This window comes from Rhinoderma darwinii, chromosome 7, assembly GCF_050947455.1.
Source record: "Rhinoderma darwinii isolate aRhiDar2 chromosome 7, aRhiDar2.hap1, whole genome shotgun sequence".
Lineage (NCBI taxonomy): Eukaryota > Metazoa > Chordata > Amphibia > Anura > Rhinodermatidae > Rhinoderma > Rhinoderma darwinii.
Window position 1 is genome coordinate 138,232,778 of NC_134693.1, and position 23,130 is coordinate 138,255,907.

The following is a 23,130-nucleotide window of genomic DNA, read 5'->3' on the forward strand; positions in this document are numbered from 1 at the left end:
ATCAGTTCCAGGCATGCATGGTATGGGGCGCTTTCATATTTTTTTAAACAACACTACACCTTTAAGACCAACATACAACATGGCAGCTATTGGCACTAATTTTATAGGCCCCCTCCTCAAAAGTTCGGGATCAGGAGGTGTTTCTCTACTTTGCATGACTTTAGAATAGGCAGGAGGCAGATTTTTAATGGGGCTCTACAATGTGGATGGCCCTTTTTCTTTTAAAGGGCCCTTGACAATTATCTGAACAGCCCGAAGGTCCTCATAATGTACTACACAAAGCCCATTGAAATGTTATTGTAACGGACGTCCCGCCTGATACTAAAGGGTATGAAATTGGGGACCCCTTATATTACAGCCATATGCCAGACAGCCCCTTTAAGGTTTGACAGTGTTGTTTGAGGTATCACTTACAAACACTATAAAACCCTATGGACATAAACAAAGACTGTGATGTGACAAGGACCACGTTTCAGTACCGATTAATGTTGTGATGTGGCTTTATGTCAATTAGGGCCCAGATTTTCCTAGTACATAGGTCCAAATCCCCTGCCTATACATAGTTACATGAAAAAATTCTTACTGCCTACAGCCACCACTAGGGGGAGCTTCCTGCATACTGATCATACATTGATCTCAATAATATCACAGTATGCAGTAAGCTCCCCCTAGTGGTGGCTGCAGGCAACCAGAATTGTATACTCTAACTATGTATGCAAAAAATTTGGAGATCTTTATCAGAAAAACAGAGCTCCAACTACTAGAAAGATATTTTTTTTAGTTCTTCTCAGGGCTGGCAGCTGAAACTACAATGAAAATGAGCGCGGGCACTTTTTTGTTGCAAGCTCACGTTTGGGGTGAACTGTTTCGGATTACTGCTTGTCCATATGCTGGAAGACTTTCCTCTGTCTAATAACCCCATCAAACAGCTCCTTATATCTCAGCTTCCCAACAAGGGGTCATGACTTAAAAAAGTTAGGGGTCTGGTCTGGGGTCTGCTATTAATATAGGGAGTCTGAATATATTTAGGGGGTCTGGTTTGGGGTCTGGTGATAATATAGAAGGTCTAAATATATTTAGTCACGCCCTTTTCTATAAGCCACACCCCTCAAAAATACCACTCCTTATTTTACCGTCACCCCCTGCTCGAGTTCACCCTGTGAAGGGCTTTCCCAGGTCGGCATCTTTAATAATCTCAAAAACAGATCAATCAGCCAAATGTATTTTTTGAAGTTTATTGTCAAAGTAAATATACTTTATATAGAACATAAGAGAAAAATACAGTATTATTTATATACAAGGTATCGTAGAGATATTTTTATTTAATTTACATAAACTTTCGATACATTATTTAAAGGCATTTTCTAGATGAGGATTTCTATGTACACGTTATTTACATACATTCAGAGGACGACGACGTGAACCGCTTGGTCAGAGGCAGGTTGGTCATGTTGGCAGCTTTACATATAGATCCAAATTGTTTATGAAACCTCCATGGGAAAAACCTTGCTAACCCCAGTACAGCAGAGAGGAACAGCTTAGACTTTACCCAAGGGTTTGTAACTATGTTCACAATATATGGAATCCCTACGACAATCTAATCGCTAGTTTGGAATACAATAATATTTTTGGACTCGACCGTCCTTTAAAAGGTTCTAAAATCTGGATCATAACTATGTTAAAACCCTGGATAAATGAAAAAATAAATTTGGAAATCTGAGATAGTAGTTCAGTGATCGGTCTTATTATCTCGGCATGTCCTCTAATTTTCTGAGATCCCTGGCTTATTATCTCAGAGCCTAAAAAGTACCTCGGAGCAAAGTTATAATACCTCAGGTACTGACTAGTCACCTCAGAGTACTGACTAGTCACCCCAGAGTACTGACTAGTCACCCCAGAGTACTGACTAGTCACCCCAGAGTACTGACTAGTCACCTCAGAGTACTGACTAGTCACCTCAGAGTACTGACTTGTCATCCCAGACCCATGAGATAATAAGTTAGTCCCCGGAGATAGTAACTCCAATTTTTTTTGGGCCCCATTACAGAGTATCTATTGCCTGCAGGGAATGCAAAATTAATTAACCTCTTCAAAGCCAGAGGGACCTATCAAATAAGCAGCCCTTTTCTATACCAGTCCAACCGCAAACTGTCTACAACATTTTTTAACATTTTTTAATTGAATTAAGGTGAAATTTAAGTGCATCATCATAAAAATGTCACAGAAACATATTAAAAGATAGAGATTTAAAACTGAATAAAATAAAAGCTCAAACAGCAGCAGTAATAAAATATATATTATTTTTCTAAAATCGGTACAAATAATGAATACATAAAACTCCGGCAGAGTAATGTGATGGGATGAAGGCTTCATATAACAGGCACTCGGGGGTGAATACCGGACACCAGAGAGCAGCTTTTCCAGGATAATTACACATAATCAGATGATTTACCAACATTGACATGCTGAAATTGTAAAAAAAAAATTGACTTGGTGTAGATACATATGGATACTTGTGTATCAGCTTCTTAAAGGAGACATGTCACGTGGACAGTTTCCCTTTAAATTAGTGCATCTTTATGATGCCCAATCCAAACTGACTTAGTGGGAGCAATGGAGCACCTTCAAATGCAATATCAAGGGGGTAAAATAAGTGCCCCCCGACTCCTTACAGTTTTAAAAAGTCAACGTTGCAAGGGATTATCATCAGGTGACCCCTCTCTGCTCTGCTGAATGGCTGACAGAGCCCACAGAGGGGAGCGGCATATGTGACATGATATGTTCCATCTGATTGGAAGCTCAGGAGCGCCCCCTAGATCAGTTTTTTTTCGAGCATGCCTAAATAAAGGGTTCTGTACGAGTTCTCCTTATACATAACTGAATCTGTCTTGCAGTCTCCTAGGTAACAGATCAGCGCTGAGAGATGCATGCTATACACGTGACGCATTATATATATATATATATATATATAGTTGCATTCAGTTCTAGAAGATAACGGACCTTCAATAATTATAAATGTAATAATATTCTTTATAAAATTAAATTATTTTCTACTTTTTCACATTTTTTTTCTACAGTATTTTTTTAATATTTTTTTTTAATTTTTTTTAGAAAAATAAATGCACTGAACTTTTTCACACCAAATAAAGCTTTTAGGAAAAGCTACAAAAGCCGCCATTGGTGTATAAACGTTTAAAGTAAAACACAATTGCAGATCGTCTGAGACGTTTTGATTTTTTTGGCGTTCTGCAGAGGAGGAGACTCGAGGCGTCTCACGGTATTGGATAAGACATCGGATCACATTCTATATAGTGAATAGACCAACATGGGAGCCGGATACAGTATCAGGATACCACGACTGGACTGAGAAATACTGATCCGGCTCCTCATCGAAGGTCGTTCTGTAGTCAGAGGTTGTTCTGTTATAAATATTTTGACACAAAATGACATAAAAAGTGACAGAATAATGAACGCTGCCCAAGAAAACCGGAACCCCATTACATTCTTTGCTCCCTTAGAACATGAAATGGAAGAAAATACAGAGACACCAAGATTATACAATCATTTCCAGGGACAGTAGGCAGGTGAGTCGGTGTATCTAAGCTTATTATGTGTGATACTGTCAGCTGAGCTGCTGTATCTAATCCTATCATGTGTAATACAGTCTGTTGAGCCGCTGTATCTAAGCCTATCATGTGAGATACTGTCTGCTGAGCCACTGTATCTAAGCCTATCATGTGAGATACTGTCTGCTGAGCCACTGTATCTAAGCCTATTATGTATGATACTGTCTGCGGAGAAGCTGTATCTAAGCCTATCATGTGAGATACTGTCTGCGGAGCTGCTGTATCCAATTCTCTCATGTGTGATATTGTCTGCAGAGTTGTGTATCTAATCCTATCGTGTGTGTGATACGGTGTGCTCAGCTGCTGTATCTAATCCTATCATGTGAGATACTGTCTGCTGAGCCACTGTATCTAAGCCTATCATGTGTGATACTGTCTGCTGAGCCGCTGTATCTAAGCCTATCATGTGAGATACTGTCTGCTGAGCCACTGTATCTAAGCCTATCATGTGAGATACTGTCTGCTGAGCCACTGTATCTAAGCCTATCATGTGAGATACTGTCTGCTGAGCCGCTGTATCTAATCCTATTATGTATGATACTGTCTGCGGAGAAGCTGTATCTAATCCTTTCATGTGTGATATTGTCTGCTGAGTTGTGTATATAATCCTATTGTGTGTGATACGGTGTGCTCAGCTGCTGTATCTAATCCTATCATGTGTGATACTGTCTGCTTAGGCGGTGTATCGAATCTTACCATGTGTGATACAGTCTGCTGAGACGGTGTATCTAATCTTACCATGTGTGATACGGTCTGCTGAGACGGTGTATCTAATCTTACCATGTGTGATACGGTCTGCTGATGCGGTGTATCTAATCTTACCATGTGTGATACTGTCTGCAGAGGCGGTGTATCTAATCTTACCATGTGTGATACGGTCTGCAGAGGCGGTGTATCTAATCTTACCATGTGTGATACGGTCTGCTGAGGCGGTGTATCTAATCTTACCATGTGTGATACAGTCTGCTGAGGTGGTGTATCTAATCTTACCATGTGTGATACAGTCTGCTGAGGCGGTGTATCTAATCTTACCATGTGTGATACTGTCTGAAAGGCAAAATATGATTTTCTTAAAGGGCTCTTGACATTTTACCTTCTCTCGGCTGCGCTCTTTATACTATCGCTGTGCCCTGTGTTATATTTTGCTGGGACTTGTAGTTCCACATCAGCTGGTGAGTTGTATATGACACTACAGAATGTTCCAGAGAAACATACCGGACAGTAAAATGTCGCTGGCAGCGCTCAGGACAACGACCCTTCCCCGCGGTCATTGCCCTATGAAAATGATTGACAGCTTTATAGGTCCGGTTATCGTGACGACATATTATTTGGAATCTGAAGTCACGTGACCCTCACACGAAGACTGAGCAGAAATCACATATAACAGAGGATAATGGAATCAAGTGGATTATAACATTAACCCTTCACTGCCAGAGACGAGATAACCGGACGCGCAGCAAGTTCCTCATTTCTTCATTTACACCCATATTAAATAAGAGCAGAGAACAAATGTCCAGTCCAACTGGGGAAGTTTTCCGCACCAATAAGTTATGACAGGAAGACGGACAAAGTGCTTGGATTTGTAGATGAATTCTATGGTTGGGGGAGGGGATCAGTTTGATAAACGCGTAGAACGGCTGCTCCGGGGAAATCTGTGCACCTTAATGTGTTTGGACAGGTGGTCACTGCGAGCAAATTTCTTTTCGCAGACTGCGCACTGGTACGGTTTCACGCCAGAATGTGAGCGGCGGTGTCGGGATAACTCATCAGACCGGGAAAACCTGTAAAAAAAGAGAAACAATGTTTTAATGTTTACAAGTGGATAAAATCCATTTACATACACATATACTGAGAATTAAAGGGCAGCTCCACTTTTGAGCATCTCCTTACAAGTCAAATGTATATCTAATGTACTTTCATGCTCCATTCACAGCCAAAGCTGCACTCAAAATATTGCTCATTTCCTGTTCTCGGGCTGCGTCTCATATTTCTCAGTAGGCTCCTGCTGGTTCTATCCACTTACACTAGGCACTAAATAGTAGTCTTATGTAGAATAGAAGGCCAACACCCAGAATGCAATGCAGCAATTTGGTGGACCACAGTAAAAGCTGCAATGTGTCTTACCACAAACATCAATAAATATCAATGCAGATAGAGGATGTCCCCCTAAGGGTATGTTCACACGCACTAATTACGAACATAATTCGGGCGTTTTTGCCCCGAATTACGTCCGAAAATAGCGCCTCAATAGCGCTGACAAACATCTGCCCATTGAAAGCAATGGGCAGACGTTTGTCTGTTCACACGAGGCGTCTATTTACGCGCCGCTGTCAAATTACGGCGCGTAAATAGACGCCCGCGTCAAAGAAGTGACCTGTCACTTCTTTGGCCGTAATTGGAGCCGTTATTCATTGACTCCAATGAATAGCAGCGCCAATTACGTCCGTAATGGACGCGGCGTTCAAGCGCCTGCACATGCCGCTACGGCTGAAATTACGGGGATGTTTTCAGGCGGAAACATCCCCGTAATTTCAGCCGTTACGGACGCTGTCGTGTGAACATACCCTAAACGTTATAGCCAGACCCTCTGATCGTCCTATTTTATAATAGCTTATGTATGGATATATAGGATTTTATAGAAGGTCTAAACCTTAAAACATTCTTTTGATAGATCGGCTGTCACTTGACAGCCGCACTCCATACAAGTCCATGTTGTCCCTGTTACATAATAATTTCCATTGACACGTTTGTATCCCATTGTAACATTATAACCTAAATCATAAGGTCCGTCAACCTATTATCCTGCAGTGTAGATCCAGAAGAAGGAAAAACAACCCCCATGATGCCAGTAATGTAATGGAGAGTAATGTAAAGGTGACCTCACCAGTTTTGGATAATTATTGTAAGATTTTATGTGTACTTCCCCTTTAAATAGAACAGTGATGATCGATAGAATGTATCATGGGCGGGGATTTGTATCAGAACATCTTGTACTAACTCAATATACAAATATAATATACAAACACCACAACGGTCTCCCTCAGTTACGGAGCAGCGGATCCGTTACATTGTATCCGCAAAATATCTGGTAATTTATTTATTGTGTCCTCCTTCCACTGCTGCCCTGATCCTGACCTCAGCAAGAGTCAAAATGAGTTCTCTGCGCTCTGGTCAACCCCATGATTAGGACATCGTAGATTTTTCACGGTATCGTTTTACAGGAAGAGAAGCTGCGGTTTTCTAATCTCTAATGTCTTAAACCACAAATTAATTTCTGCTCATAAAATGACCATGGGCCATGCGGAAAGCAAAGTGCAAATAGGAACAGTGGTGTAACCCATAAGAATTAATCAGATTTCCTTCCTATGTCAGCCAATTTTGCTCCTGATCTATTCCCGTTCTTGCAGCTGGGTCGCAGTAGCCCATTTCTGTAGCTACGAAGCTATCACGCAGTCACAGAGTCACCCAAGCTTCATAAAGATGCATAGCCCCTGTTCTTTCTTCCCCTCCTCTGTCCCTGAATCCATTGCATCTGTAGACAGCATATACAGCCATTGATTTTTCTGCACTACGATCACATGACTTCCTGTTGATTGTAGTAAAAGGGGTGGAGCTGTGACAACGTTGAGTTTTGAATAAGGAAATGGTTGTCATTAGATCATTATTAATATGGGAACTAACTACTAGGAGTATATGGAGTCTCATGAATGTCTGATCACAAGTAAACCAAGAATTCACTAGTGATCTCCACCCTGTGACTCTCCAACTGCTGCAAAACTACAACACCCAGGCTGTCAGGGCATGCTAGGAGTTGTAGTTTCACAACAGCTGGAGAACCACAGGTCGGAGACCTCTGAAAAAGAACATAACAGAAGAATGATCGTAGAGTTTTTATATAAATGCGGTAAGGTTTAGGACACAGTTTAGGTGCTACTGTTTCTTTAAATCTTTGCTTTACGACAGATGACTGATCTAAGCTTGGAACTCATTCACTTCTAGCCAGCCGACCATATAAACTAGGCAGTGACAACATATTGAGCCTCTATTAATATCACATATAAAAAGACTATTATTCCTCTGCATGTGTTCATAGACCGGAGATCAATACCACAGCCACTTACACTCGGATTTCAGGAACATGGACTAATAAAAATCATTAATAATAGGTAACATTCAAAACTAACTATTGTATAATGTAGGCAAACAAGTAGAGGACATTGTAATAAACATCTGCTGGGAAAAAAAGCCGCAAATCCGCATCATGTGACATCAGCCGCTGAATAGGAACATACAATATTCATTGGCTTCATAAGTGATTTTTGTTTCCTTGCTCAAAGAGGAAAACACATCTAACAATTCATCATGAATGTCAACGAAAGGGCTAGAGAAAAGTACTAATAGCATATATACAATATAACTACTATAATACTGCCCCCTATATACAAGAATATAACTACTATAATACTGCCCCCTATATACAAGAATATAACTACTATAATACTGCCCCCTATATACAAGAATAGATCTACTATAATACTGCCCCCTATATACAAGAATAGAACTACTATAATACTGCCTCCTATATACAAGAATATAACTACTATAATACTGCTCCTATATACAAGAATATAACTACTATAATACTGCTCCTATATACAAGAATATATCTACGGTACTATAATACTGCCCCTATATACAAGAATATAACTACTATAATACTGCCCCCTATATACAAGAATATAACTACTATAATACTGCCCCCTATATACAAGAATATAACTACTATAATACTGCCCCCTATATACAAGAATATAACTACTATAATACTGCCCCCTATATACAAGAATATAACTATTATAATACTGCTCCCTATATACAAGAATATAACTACTATAATACTGCCCCCTATATACAAGAATATAACTACCATAATACTGCCCCCTATATACAATATAATTACTATAATACTGCTCCCTATATACAAGAATATAACTACAATAATACTGCTCCTATATACAAGAATATAACTACTATAATACTGCCTCCTATATACAAGAATATAACTACTATAATACTGCCCCTATATACAAGAATATAACTACTATAATACTGCTCCCTATATACAAGAATATATCTACTATAATACTGCCCCTATATACAAGAATATAACTACTATAATACTGCCTCCTATATACAAGAATATAACTACTATAATACTGCTCCTATATACAAGAATATAACTACTATAATACTGCTCCTATATACAAGAATATAACTACTATAATACTGCCCCTATATACAAGAATATAACTACTATAATACTGCTCCCTATATACAAGCTATAACTACTATAATACTGCCCCCTATATACAAGACTATAACTACTATAATACTGCCCCCTATATACAAGAATATAACTACTATAATACTGCTCCTATATACAAGAATAACTACTATAATACTGCCCCCTATATACAAGAATATAACTACTATAATACTGCCCCCTATATACAAGAATATAACTACTATAATACTGCCCCCTATATACAAGAATATAACTACTATAATACTGCCCCTATATACAAGAATATAACTACTATAATACTGCCCCTATATACAAGAATATAACTACTATAATACTGCTCCCTATATACAAGAATATATCTACTATAATACTGCCCCTATATACAAGAATATAACTACTATAATACTGCCTCCTATATACAAGAATATAACTACTATAATACTGCTCCTATATACAAGAATATAACTACTATAATACTGCTCCTATATACAAGAATATAACTACTATAATACTGCCCCTATATACAAGAATATAACTACTATAATACTGCTCCCTATATACAAGCTATAACTACTATAATACTGCCCCCTATATACAAGACTATAACTACTATAATACTGCCCCCTATATACAAGAATATAACTACTATAATACTGCTCCTATATACAAGAATAACTACTATAATACTGCCCCCTATATACAAGAATATAACTACTATAATACTGCCCCCTATATACAAGAATATAACTACTATAATACTGCCCCCTATATACAAGAATATAACTACTATAATACTGCCCCTATATACAAGAATATAACTACTATAATACTGCCCCTATATACAAGAATATAACTACTATAATACTGCTCCCTATATACAAGAATATATCTACTATAATACTGCCCCTATATACAAGAATATAACTACTATAATACTGCCTCCTATATACAAGAATATAACTACTATAATACTGCTCCTATATACAAGAATATAACTACTATAATACTGCTCCTATATACAAGAATATAACTACTATAATACTGCCCCTATATACAAGAATATAACTACTATAATACTGCTCCCTATATACAAGCTATAACTACTATAATACTGCCCCCTATATACAAGACTATAACTACTATAATACTGCCCCCTATATACAAGAATATAACTACTATAATACTGCTCCTATATACAAGAATAACTACTATAATACTGCCCCCTATATACAAGAATATAACTACTATAATACTGCCCCCTATATACAAGAATATAACTACTATAATACTGCCCCCTATATACAAGAATATAACTACTATAATACTGCCCCTATATACAAGAATATAACTACTATAATACTGCCCCTATATACAAGAATATAACTACTATAATACTGCTCCCTATATACAAGAATATAACTACTATAATACTGCCCCTATATACAAGAATATAACTACTATAATACTGCCCCTATATACAAGAATATAACTACTATAATACTGCCCCTATATACAAGAATATAACTACTATAATACTGCTCCTATATACAAGAATATAACTACTATAATACTGCCTCCTATATATCTACCATAATACTGCCCCTATATACAGGAATATAACTACTATAATACTGCTCCTATATACAAGAATATAACTACTATAATACTGCCCCCTATATAAAAGAATATAACTACTATAATACTGCTCCTATATACAAGAATATAACTACTATAATACTGCCCCTATATACAAGAATATAACTACTATAATACTGCCCCCTATATACAAGAATATAACAACTATAATACTGCTCCCTATATACAAGAATATAACTACTATAATACTGCCCCTATATACAAGAATATAACTACTATAATACTGCTTCTATATACAAGAATATAACTACTATAATACTGCCCCCTATATACAAGAATATAACTACTATAATACTGCTCCCTATATACAAGAATATAACTACTATAATACTGCCCCCCTATATACAAGAATATAACTACTATAATACTGCTCTCTATATACAAGAATAGAACTACTATAATACTGCCCCTATATACAAGAAAATAACTACTATAATACTGCCCCTTATATACAAGAATATAACTACTATAATACTGCCCCCTATATACAAGAATATAACTACTATAATACTGCCCCTATATACAAGAATATAACTACTATAATACTGCCCCTATATACAAGAATATAACTACTATAATACTGCCCCTATATACAAGAATATATCTACTATAATATTGCCCCTATATACAAGAATATAACTACTATAATACTGCCCCTATATACAAGAATATAACTACTATAATACTGCTCCCTATATACAAGAATATAACTACTATAATACTGCCACTATATACAAGAATATAACTACTATAATACTGCCCCTATATACAAGAATATAACTACTATAATACTGCTCCTATATACAAGAATATAAGTACTATAATACTGCCCCCTATATACAAGAATATAACTACTATAATACTGCTCCCTATATACAAGAATATAACTACTATAATACTGCTCCTATATACAAGAATATAACTACTATAATACTGCCCCTATATACAAGAATATAACTACTATAATACTGCCCCTACATACAAGAATATAACTACTATAATACTGCCCCCTATATACAAGAATATTACTACTATAATACTGCCCCTATATACAAGAATATAACTACTATAATACTGCCCCCTATATACAAGAATATAACTACTATAATACTGCCCCCTATAGGTAGGATCATTTTTTAATGCCTCATTAATAGGAGCGGATACTTAGATAAGATCTCGGTCGCATATAAAAAAGAAACCAGGCAGAACACTTGAGTGAGAATGACCTTATGCTCCAAATTGACCTTTCGATCCCACACACCAGTCACAAGGTTTTTACAGTAGAAATAGCTCATGTAAATTTTTTCCTTGCTGCCGTGTCTACAGTAGAGCGCACGCAGCCCTGCACTCATATTACATATCACACGGTTCCTATTTTGGGGAAGCCTGGACTGCTAGGACTGAATAGCGGAGGCCACATCTGCAGCAGCCCCTCTGCTGTCTATACGAACGGCCTTGGCGTTTGATTGAACCATCATCATGGAGTCGTTGCTAGTTGCCTGTATACAGAGGACAGGTCACATGTTACAACAGGTCGCAGAGAAAATTCCATTACACGGACCCGTCTTCATAGGTTACCACACCAACAAGCAAGGTTACAAACAAAACGCACCCAGGACTATACTACAAGAGCCAACAACACTACCTGGAATTCCATTCACTTCTTACAGACTTCGGTGCCAATCAATATGGCCACCACTAGAGTAGTTGTCACCCTTATTTGGCAAATCTGCCTGGCGATACACTCCCCCCATGGCCATATTACCACCCATGATGCCAATAGTACTAATGCAATATAACCAGTAACGAGAACTGACCTCCATCCACATCCAGGCCACGTGCAAGCAAACGGCTTCTCCCCCGTGTGTCTGCGCAGGTGAGCCTTGAGGTGGCTACTCTTGGTGTACATTTTTGTACATCCAGGAAAAGTACATTTGTGCATTTTTATGAGTTCTGTAGCTGGATTTTTTTCGTACTTCTGTCCAACCAGGATACCAGATTGTTCCTGAGCTCCGCCACTTGGGCCCAGAGGTTTAGCAGCAATGGGCACTGGAGCAATGCGGACAAATTTGGAAGACATGTTTGATGACTGGACCAGTTGTGGGACCAGAGCAAAGGTCTGACCTTGAATGTTAACTAGAAGTTGCGCTACTTTAATGTTATCTGGAAACTGCGACGGCGAGGCTTGGTTGGTGTTGAACTCTTGTTTGATCTCTATGGGTTGGATCTGCAGTATAACCGGAATTCCACCTTCGACAGCAAGGGCGTCTGGACTTCTGCTACCGGGTTCCTCTTGCGATGTGATATTTGACTGCTCTTTTGTATCCTCCTTTGTGTTGTTGGTCACCATAGGCGCCTGCTTGAACTGTTCCGAAAGCAAATGACCACAGTTCCTCAGTTCCTGTTGGGTTTCAACCTTTAAGTCGGTTTTCATGTTTTCCTCAAGAAACTCCTCAATTTCATCCAAGGTGGGATGAAACAGTGATGTCTCGTCCATGTCCACCCCAAAATCGGGAACTTTGAAGAACTCCTCTTTGACCATTGAAGGATGTTTTCTTTTGTCCCACCAAGATAAAGAGGTGTTGCCCAATGACGTTTGGGACAAAAGATAGTCTAGAATACTGTCCTGACTCTCCACACTGCACGTACTACCATAGCTGGAGCTTAGGACCTGGGAATCAGGACTGGAACAGGAACGGAAACTGGAAGAGTCACTGTCATCCTCCGAAGTGGGAGACGGTAACATCTGATAGCTCCTTCCTCCCATCAGCATCTCCGTTGTGTATCCAAAGGTTGACTGTGTGTTCGAGAAGCATTCATCTGTAAGAAGCAAATGATCCACCATTCCTGGATGAGCTTCTGAGAAGATCCCGGCACCATAAGCCAAAAAGATAAAAAAAATATCCCTCACGGGACGGGCTCTGCAAGAAAGAAGATACAAAATATATGAAGTCAAGTTATATCTAAAGGAGCTTAATACAAGAGGTTCTCACCAAATGTAGATAACGTTTCACCAATGATGCGGCTCCAACTTTTTTTAAACTTGGACTACCAGCCCGTCAAGCATCTACTAGAATGACTAATGCACCGGAGACTATAATCGGGGGGGGGGGGGGGGGGGTTATTTATCATCTTACATCTTGATCGTCCCCCTTTCCGTGCTCTTATTGAAGTGTGCTGAGCCCGACTATTTCAGCAGGACCACCGGACTATCTAATGTGTATGGGGATGTCCCAACCTTCCCCCAAAGGCCGACATCGGGGAGAAAGAATGATTGGGCATATTGGATTTCTACTTGCCCGATCTATTATTATCATGGGAGAGAAGTTGACAGCAGTTTATACCCCTCTCCCCATTGAAAACACATGCACGCTTACTGTATGGGGAACTCGGGAGGATTAGCTGTTGGCCAAATGAGCGTTAGCTTGACAGCTATTGTAAGTATATGGGCAACTTAACTGGTCTCAAAACGCAACTAGTCCCCAATCACTATGCCAGGACCTTTCATTCCTAGTTGGATCTTTCCACAACTTTATCTCTGTTTGACCCACCCCATGTTTCACCCCTCGTCTTTATGGGTGGACGAGTAGCTCAGAATTTTTCACAATTTTTCTGTTTCTATGGTTCCTCCTAAATTCCAAAAACATACAGATAGATTTATTGGCTTCCTATGGATGGATGTCCGGGAAACTAGATTGTGATCCCCATAGGGCACTGGGGCCTCCCATGAGTGAATACTCTCAGAAGATGTAGACTCTATGTAATAATGAACAAAAAGGAAACCCGTAATTCAATCAAGAAGAGTAGAACATTTTGAAAGGATAAACTACAGAGCTTTCATTTGTAGTCCTACGTAAGTCTCGTACATTCCTTCTCTTGGCTCGCAGAACCTCGACTCTATGGAACGGCCAAAGGCACTTTGAGTACACGTTGTATCATCCCCCGTTGGCAGCGAAATGGTAAACTGAAGGTGGAATGTGTTGTTAATGAGATGTTTTAATGCAGGAACATTCGAAGATTGCTGGATCTGGCTATCAGTTCCGCACATAGGGCAAGATTACTGGCTCCGGTGGGGAGCAGGATAAAGGGTCCTTTCTAAGAAGACGTAAGTCTATTACAAGGGTAACAGTCATCCCCCCTGTCATATGAGGGCTGTGACTGTGCATGTATGAAAACCCTAGTCATGTTCCCTACAACACAGAGCTCCTTTCCACATGCTACACTGTTGCTCTGTGTTACACTCTTTCAGATGAATAGTCAATAGGGGATTATATGATGACTTAACCCCTTTCCTTCCAGGGACGAAGGTCAATTTTTCCTGGAGAGTCCCCCTCTATAAGGTCCATTTACCATATCTCATCTGGTGGTTCATGACTGATGATGGGCTCCTATAGGAAGACCTTTAAAAAATTGGGTTACCCTTGATAGAGTAGCTGGACCTGAGTGAGGTTGAACCTGATGGACATTGGTAATCTATAGCATGTCCATGGTCAAGCAGTAGAACGTTTCTGATATTCATAGTGTGCAATAATTCAAGGGCTTGTCCCACCACCACCCTAGAGGCCCGATGCCTCGATTCCCAGCCAGACTGTAGGAAAAACGTTCGCTTGGGGCCTTCATTCAATTCTATGGAGAGTGGCATGGCCAGAGTGGTCAACTCTTCATCCGGAACATAAACGTGATGCCCCCAGTTCTCTATAAGATGGACCCCTATATGTAGGTTGTCCCACCTGTATGATCCTAAAGGTCATACCGGTGGGACAACCCCTATGTTATAGACCAGAATATCCAACCCTGTTCCATATGCCCCATGAGGGCATTATGAGCTTCCACCTCAAGACCACCTTGATCATTAGCTATTGAAATAAATGGAATGAGCATTCAGCCGGTTCTCTGGGAAATCACGGGGGGTCCCAGTGGGCATTTTCCTATGTGGATGAGCCCTATAATACTGGAGAAGCGTGACTGTATTCATCTGAGTTTTTCTCATTTGTAATAGACGGTTGTCCATACGCTATTAGGATACATTGGACGCCAAATGAGGTGATTTACTGCTCTCTAGTTTACGTATGAGCAGTTTTGCGCAGGATACGGCGGTTTACGCCTCTCCCCGGTGACAGCAGCACCTGCTGGATGTATTTGAGGCTTAAATCGTGATAAACAAGAAATAATCAGCTGGGAACGAGCGGCGGCCTCTTCCCTCCCATGTGTTTGTTCCTTTATTTAAAACCTTGTTTAACTCAAGTGGAAAGATTGTTAAAATCTTATCAGTGACTTTGAAGAGTTAAATATTAATCCGGGTTATGGGATAATGGGCACGTGGTGACATGTGATGGCGGCTCAGCCAATCCCACGTTTTGACAGGAGAAGGGTTACCTCCCATTTTAGGTGAAAGGATTTATTTTTTTTTCAAGGATTTTTCTTCTCTAAACTAAAAAAAGCTCCTACGGGAGCGGTCACCCAGCTTTCCTAAAGTCCTGAAGGGTAAATTTATAGTCATTCAGCGATACAGACCCTCCTGCCATATGGCGACATATTTAGTCAGATGGATAGGTCCCATTTACGAGACACCCCCTCCCGTTGCTACATGAGTATAGTATTGGGGGGGCACCACTTACTTTCTATGGGGGGTTAATAGAAGAAAAATTTGAGAAACTGTAGGGGGCAGTAGCACTTTAGTTTACCCCTAAGGGATATAAGGAACAGAATCCGTTCACTGCCACCCCAAGTAACTGTATTCTCCGCTGCAGGGACTTTCACGGACGCACGACCGCCGCATACCATGGAAGACAATGGGAAATGCATTCTGCGTGATTTCTATTGACTTCTATGGGGGGAGAAAATTAAAATTCTATAAAAACTGTATCAGGCAATTCCACAGAAAAGTTGCAGAATATTCTGTGGGCCGTATGACCGTGTGCAATCCACTGGACCCGCCGAGGTTCTTCAGCTGACCCTGCTCGAGTAATATCACCGACCCGGATCACAGATAAGACACGGAGAAAGCTGCAAAACAGGATCCACAGCTGGAAAACCAGAGAAATCCGCCCAAGTGGCTTTACGTTTTTGTTTTTTTCCCTCTGAAATTCTGGATGTAATTAGATGCATTTCCAAAAAAATTCGTGGCTCAGCAGGAAAGGGGCGTGGTTTGCTGGTTAGGCGTGGTTTTAAATGCGCTAATGTGCACCAAAAATGCGCCAGAAAACTGGCTTCAAATTCTGTTGCAAAATCAAATCAAAAGTGGTATAAGGAAGAGAAAGGTGTCTAACAGGTCATGTAAGATGTGCCTGGACAGATAGAATAATATATTTGATCTGACTATTACTGTATATAGAGATGTAGCAGAGCTGAGGTTGTTGTGCACTGTTATAACAGCTGTGTTAGGATAATGGTGTAGGTTTAAATGCAGTCCAATGTTAAACCCCGCAGTCATAGTGCCACATTACAAACTCACCTCTGCTACACCTTAATATCGATAGATAGATAGATAGATAGATAGATAGATAGATAGATAGATAGATAGATAGATAGATAGATAGATAGATAGATAGATAGATAGATAGATAGCTCTGCTACACCTTAATATCGATAGATAGATAGATAGATAGATAGATAGATAGATAGATAGATAGATAGATAGATAGATAGATAGATAGGGTTGTGTCTGGTATTGCAACTTAGCTACATTAAAAAGAACGGTGCTGACCTGCAATACCTCATACAACCTAGGGACAAGCGTGGCGCTGTTTCTGAAAGAAAGCCGTCATGTATTTTCAATCCTGTACAACCCATTTAAGGGTTAAGTGTAGCACAGATATCACTATAGCGCTCTCTTCTGATGGCTCCTGAGGCAACAGGAGTTCAGAAAAACACAGTCAATGTGGAATTTATGGCTTGTCGTGTAAATACCTGGCGAGTTTAACCCTTAGCATACCAGTATAAGGAACAGTAGAGCTACACCGAGTGCACAATGGGTTAAGCCTGGACCTTTTCCTGTCCCTCAGAAGAATTTGAGGTTGACACGATCACACAACAGGTCTCCAATATATTTCCGCACCCCCTGCTGCAGCAGCTGCTGCTCCATGACTACATAGCGGGCCAACTGTGAGGACTACACAACTAAAAAAAAGAAATCTCTAACTTTTCATTAGGATCGATGTCCGGTTAGATTGCAAGCTCTGCAGGACACACACCGGGGCATATAATAGACTCAAACTTTGTATAATATATATTACATGGCGCACGCTGTACAGACAACGACTTCTATATAAAAATGCCAGATAAGGAGCTGCAGGTGTAAATCATCACAGGGTCAGAAAAAATGGCGCAAAGATGATTTGGCGCAACTAGGAACGCCGAAGATTTGCACAAATGCCACTTTCTTTTATATGTGCACAATTGCAGGCACCAATAGATTTAACCCTTTAAGAAGACTTAAAGTGACAGCAGCTTGATGGTTAATGCAGCTTGGCGCGGTTTGTGAATGGCGCATTGTACGGTCTATTATTGAGTCCTAATGCTGTTCTCCACTCCCCTTTCCCCGGCCCCTAGTGCTGAACATGACCGCTAGTAACCCCTTCCCTCCATCTCTCTCAGCTTCTTCTGTCAACATTCTCCTCTCTATAACAGCCCAGGAATAGCTCTGCCCGCGCATCTCATCTGACTGCCACCAGGACCCCACACTGCACGGGCTCAATACCAGCTCTGTGCCCATTAATATGCCATGTGAGACCCAATTCTGACAGCATGTCTATATGTGTGACCTATAGAAATCAGTCCTGCAGGGGATTACAGCGCTGTAAAGCCCTAGAGAGAAGAACAGATGACAGATAAATATTATCAAATAGAATGTATCAATATCTTCTAGTGAGATACATTGTATCAGTGTAACTATCAACAACAACAACACATTGTGCAAAACACTTCAGGCTTTCCAGAATGTAGGTCACACTACAGAATGATGATATACTGCCCCCATCTGTCACTCTATAGAAGGTATAATACCCCCCCCCCCCCCCCCGACAATCCAATCCTGCACCCCCCTGTACAGAATTACACCAGGCATTCATTATATTGCAATATTCATAATCTATCCTTATATATCGTTATGTTGTCGAGAAATTAAATACAAACATTGATCTTATGCTTTATAGTATATTTGATCTGACCATTACTGTATATAGAGATGTAGCAGAGCTGAAGTTGTTGTGCACTGTTATAACAGCTGGGTTAGGATAATGGTGTAGGTTTCAATTCAGTTCTAGGTTAAACCACACAAACACAGTGCCACATTACAAACTCAGCTCTGCTACACTTTAACATGAGATAGATAGATCATACATTTGGTCTTAGCTTCCCAGCTGTTGAGCAACTACAAATCCCCAGCCAAACTACAGGCAGTGCATGCTGCTACTTGTAGTCCCCACAGCTGCCTAGCCCTCTATTTTGCACATGACATGCTAATAGAAACGAAAAAATAAATCCCAGGGCTGATCCATTCAAGCTGTAGGTCACCATATGTTGGGCTATAACAAGGGATTGTCCAAAGTGTGCACATTCCTCCCATCCACCATCCATGATCCTCTTCCTACCTGCTACTCCAGCAATGCAGCAGATCCCAGGGAATTAATGAGAAACTTTGGGAGTTTTTCCTCTGCGCCCTTGAAGTGAGTGACAGATGCAGCAGCGCCACCGGTACAATGTGCCTGCAGCAGCCAGGAGAGTAGTACTACTGATCCTCACATGACTGTGCGTGGAGCATGGGAAGGCTTGGAGAAGGCTCGACCACATCTCCTCAGCCCATTGGTCCATAGACCCAGGGGGATGGGTCATGAATTTGTCGTCAATGGGAGTTTCTAATTTACCCCCATCCCAGCCAAGAAGTAAATGTACAGGAATGTTTCCTTACACCATGCTGCAGGCATGTGATCAGCTGCAAAACTCTCTGTAAAGATTCAAGACATGGAGATGTAGTAGAGCTGAGTTTGTCATTTGGTTAAATCACAATGTGCTCTCGGTCATGTCATTTTACATAGGACTGCAGGTAAAAATACTGCATTACCTATTACTCAGATTGTGATGAATAGGTGATCTAGTCCAAAGACTTAATATTACAAACTCGGCTCTGCTACATTTGCAGTCACAGATTAATAATGTCCAATAATTTGTATACTATGAGGGAAATGCAAGGTTCACAGATCTAGATCTTGAGGTTGCAGCGTCACCACATCCGGAACGGTTTTGTGCATTAACACCTGCAGGTGAGAATAAGGCAGAGAATCGCTTAAAGGGCAATTCCACAAAATGATGATATTATTGAGATCTCTCATTTCAGATGTGGTAGAGCTCTAATGATAATAAACAGGACTGAGGGAATCTCAAAGTCCCTACTGGTGCCCTGAGACTCCATCAGCAGACTATATACTATATTCAGATGACAGACTGCCATAAAACAGGTCGTAGCATCCTGGCAGATCTGGTGGGAACTGATGAACTTGAACGTTCTTGCAAATCCTGTTATTATTCGCTTGTTACCACAGGGGTACAAATAATAACATTATATTGGGGAAATTGTTATTTCAGCAATATACTAATATATTTACACAGCTGAGGGTTTGTTACAATGTATCAGTGTAGGTAAGAACTTGTAATCCTGTGGTCCAGGACAGGAGAGGGATTTATGCCATCCAGATCTAAGCACGGACACGAAATCGCGTCTCGCAACTCCTGATACGCACCAGATAACAGCATTTTCTATTAGTGGTCAGTGTCTGCAGCTTAGCTGCATTGCCTATTGGAGTCTGAGGTAGTCTGAAATCCATCTCATGTCTCATCTGACCCTCAGGCTGCTGCTTCATCCCTGCTCCATGCTTTACACTGCTGCTGTGCTTCTTCAGATGAGCTTTCAGCCTCAATAAGAGGGTATTTAAGTTTTTAATGGGTGCTAAAGGCTTATACAGGTAAATTGGCAGACCCACAGGTAAGTCTCAACTGAAATACAGTCCGATGACATTTTAAGGACCAGTGGCCGTCTTTCTGGAGAATTTGGCGGACCTATATTTGTGCTATAGACGTGAAGACACGTATACATAGAGATGGTGCAATCTAAGCACACATTACAATACGCTATTCTGGAAGGCCCTGTCTTAGTAAATGACCCCTGCAGAGTTACATATTTGCCAGCCGGCTGGATTGTGTAAACTCCACACATTTCATAAGGTGCTCCGATATCAGCAGGAGATGGGGCCAGCGCTTCATTTACATAGCAGTAACTAAATAATGACCATCACGGACTCATAGAAACTAAGGCTGTAGAAGGGGCAACGATGACATGGTAGAATATATATGGGTCACCCATTAATACAAAAACTGAAAGTGCAGCCAATCAGAATTCAGCTCTCATTTTCCTAGGGGTGTGTGTCTATGTGACATCACAAGGTAAAGGTGTGGGCGTACAGTGTATGTGACATCACAAGGTAGGGTTGTGTGTGTATATATTCGACATCAATAAGTAAAGAGTATGTCTATGTGACATCACAAGGTAGGGGTTTGTGCCTAAGTGACATCACAAGGTAAAGGTGTGGGTGTACAGTGTGTGTGACATCACAAGGTAGGGTTGTGTGTGTATATATGTGACATCACTAAGTAAAGAGCACGTCTATGTGACATCACAAGGTAGGGGTTTGTGCCTAAGTGACATCACAAGGTAAAGGTGTGGGTGTACAGTGTGTGTGACATCACAAGGTAGGGTTGTGTGTGTGTGTGTGTATATATGTGACATCACTAAGTAAAGAGCATGTCTATGTTACATCACAAGGTAGGGGTTTGTGCCTAAGTGACATCACAAGGCAGACGCGGTGTGTATATGTGACAACACAAAGTAGGGGGTATGTTTGTGATATAACAAGGTAGTGGGTGTGTCTATATGATATCACAAGGTAGGAGGGAGGGCCAAGTGACATCACAAGGTAGGGGGGGTGTCTGTGATATCACAAGGTAGGGGGTGTGTCTGTGATATCACAAGGTAGGGGGTGTGTCTGTGATATCACAAGTTAGGGGGTGTGTCTGTGATATCACAAGGTAGGGGGTGTGTCTGTGATATCACAAGGTAGGGGGTGTGTCTGTGATATCACAAGGTAGGGGGTGTGTCTGTGATATCACAAGGTAGGGGGTGTGTCTGTGATATCACAAGGTAGGGGGTGTGTCTGTGATATCACAAGGTGTGTGTCTTTGTGACAAAACAATATAGGGAGTGTGTCTGTGACATAATATAGGGGGCGTGTTTATGTGACATAATATAGGGGGCGTGTCTGTGACATAATATAGGGGGCGTGTCTATGTGACATAATATAGGGGGCGTGTCTATGTGACATCACAAGGTAGAGCTGTGTGTAAATGATACCTGATTGAGAGCCTTACACCTGTAAGGCCATTCACGTGAACGGACGTTTTTCACGGCTGATTTGCATCTGTGCGGGTCCCGTTTTCACAGATCTCGCACAGACTTGAGTCTATTGAGGGATCCTGGAAAACCGGGAAAAATAGGGAGTGTGAATAACCCCATAGAAATACATTGATTATTATGCAGCTGTGTGACGGCCGTTCGTGTGAATAATCACTTGCCCTTTGAGGAGGATATAATGGCACATTGCACCCAGCGGCAAACAACCATCTACTCCACTGTAGAACTACAAGGCCCAGCATGTCATTGTACCATGGATTGTTGGTGCAGATACAATGTGTAGCAGGTGATCACTTCATGTTCTCTATAAGACGAGGTGTTTCCTGCTCCTTCTGGAATGCAGATTATAATTTTCCCAGCCCTCCCAGGAGGCGAGATCACAGAACGCTCATATTAACCCTTTCATGATCCGATATCAGCAGATCTCCGAGTTCACCCAACAATACCAGCTGCTAGTGCCCCCCCCCCCAGGATATCACACGTCCCGGATTAAAGGAGGTTGTCTAAACCACGGTCATGTGTGCACATACCCTAAGGGGTGTGCGACCTGTGCTCCTTAGAGTCATTTGTGACCAATTCTTATTAATTGTACAGAACAGTCATTAAATTACATAGAAAGCAGGTCACAATATGGCGGTATCTGAGCACTGTATGGCGGTATCTGAGCACTGTATGGTGATATCTGAGCACTGTATGGTGATATCTGAGCACTGTATGGCGGTATCTGAGCACTGTATGGAGGTATATGAGCACTTTATATGGTATATGGTCACAATATGGTGGTGTCTGAGCACTGTATGGCGGTATCTGAGCACTTTATATGGTATATGGTCACTTTATGGTGGTATCTGAGCACTGTATGGTGGGATCTGAGCACTGTATGGCGATATATGAGCACTGTATGGTGGGATCTGAGCACTATGATGGGATCTGAGCACTGTATGGCGATATATGAGCACTGTATGGTGATATCTGGTCACTTTATATGGTATATGGTCACTTTATGGTGGTATTTGAGCATTGTATGGTGGTATTTACTTGTGTGGCACTGTACAGTATAGCAAGTGGTGGTACTGTATATC

General features: G+C 40.7%; 2 protein-coding genes across 2 annotated transcripts in view; one reads left to right on the plus strand and one right to left on the minus strand.

Moving 5' to 3' along the window:
• Positions 1-1,221: 1,221 nt before the first annotated feature.
• On the minus strand, positions 1,222-19,315 carry KLF15 (KLF transcription factor 15). Its single transcript, XM_075831809.1, has 3 exons — positions 19,179-19,315; positions 12,405-13,508; positions 1,222-5,407 (listed from the first exon to the last, which is right to left on the minus strand). The coding sequence occupies exons 2-3, from the start codon at positions 13,430-13,432 to the stop codon at positions 5,239-5,241; spliced, it is 1,197 nt and encodes a 398-aa protein (XP_075687924.1). The 5' UTR covers positions 13,433-13,508; positions 19,179-19,315; the 3' UTR covers positions 1,222-5,238.
• Positions 3,340-23,130, plus strand: part of CFAP100 (cilia and flagella associated protein 100) — a 37,265-nt gene continuing 17,474 nt past the window's right edge. Inside the window, exon 1 of the mRNA XM_075831806.1 lies at positions 3,340-3,584. The gene's annotated coding sequence lies outside the window, so the exon portion shown is untranslated. The remainder of the gene's footprint in view (positions 3,585-23,130) is intronic.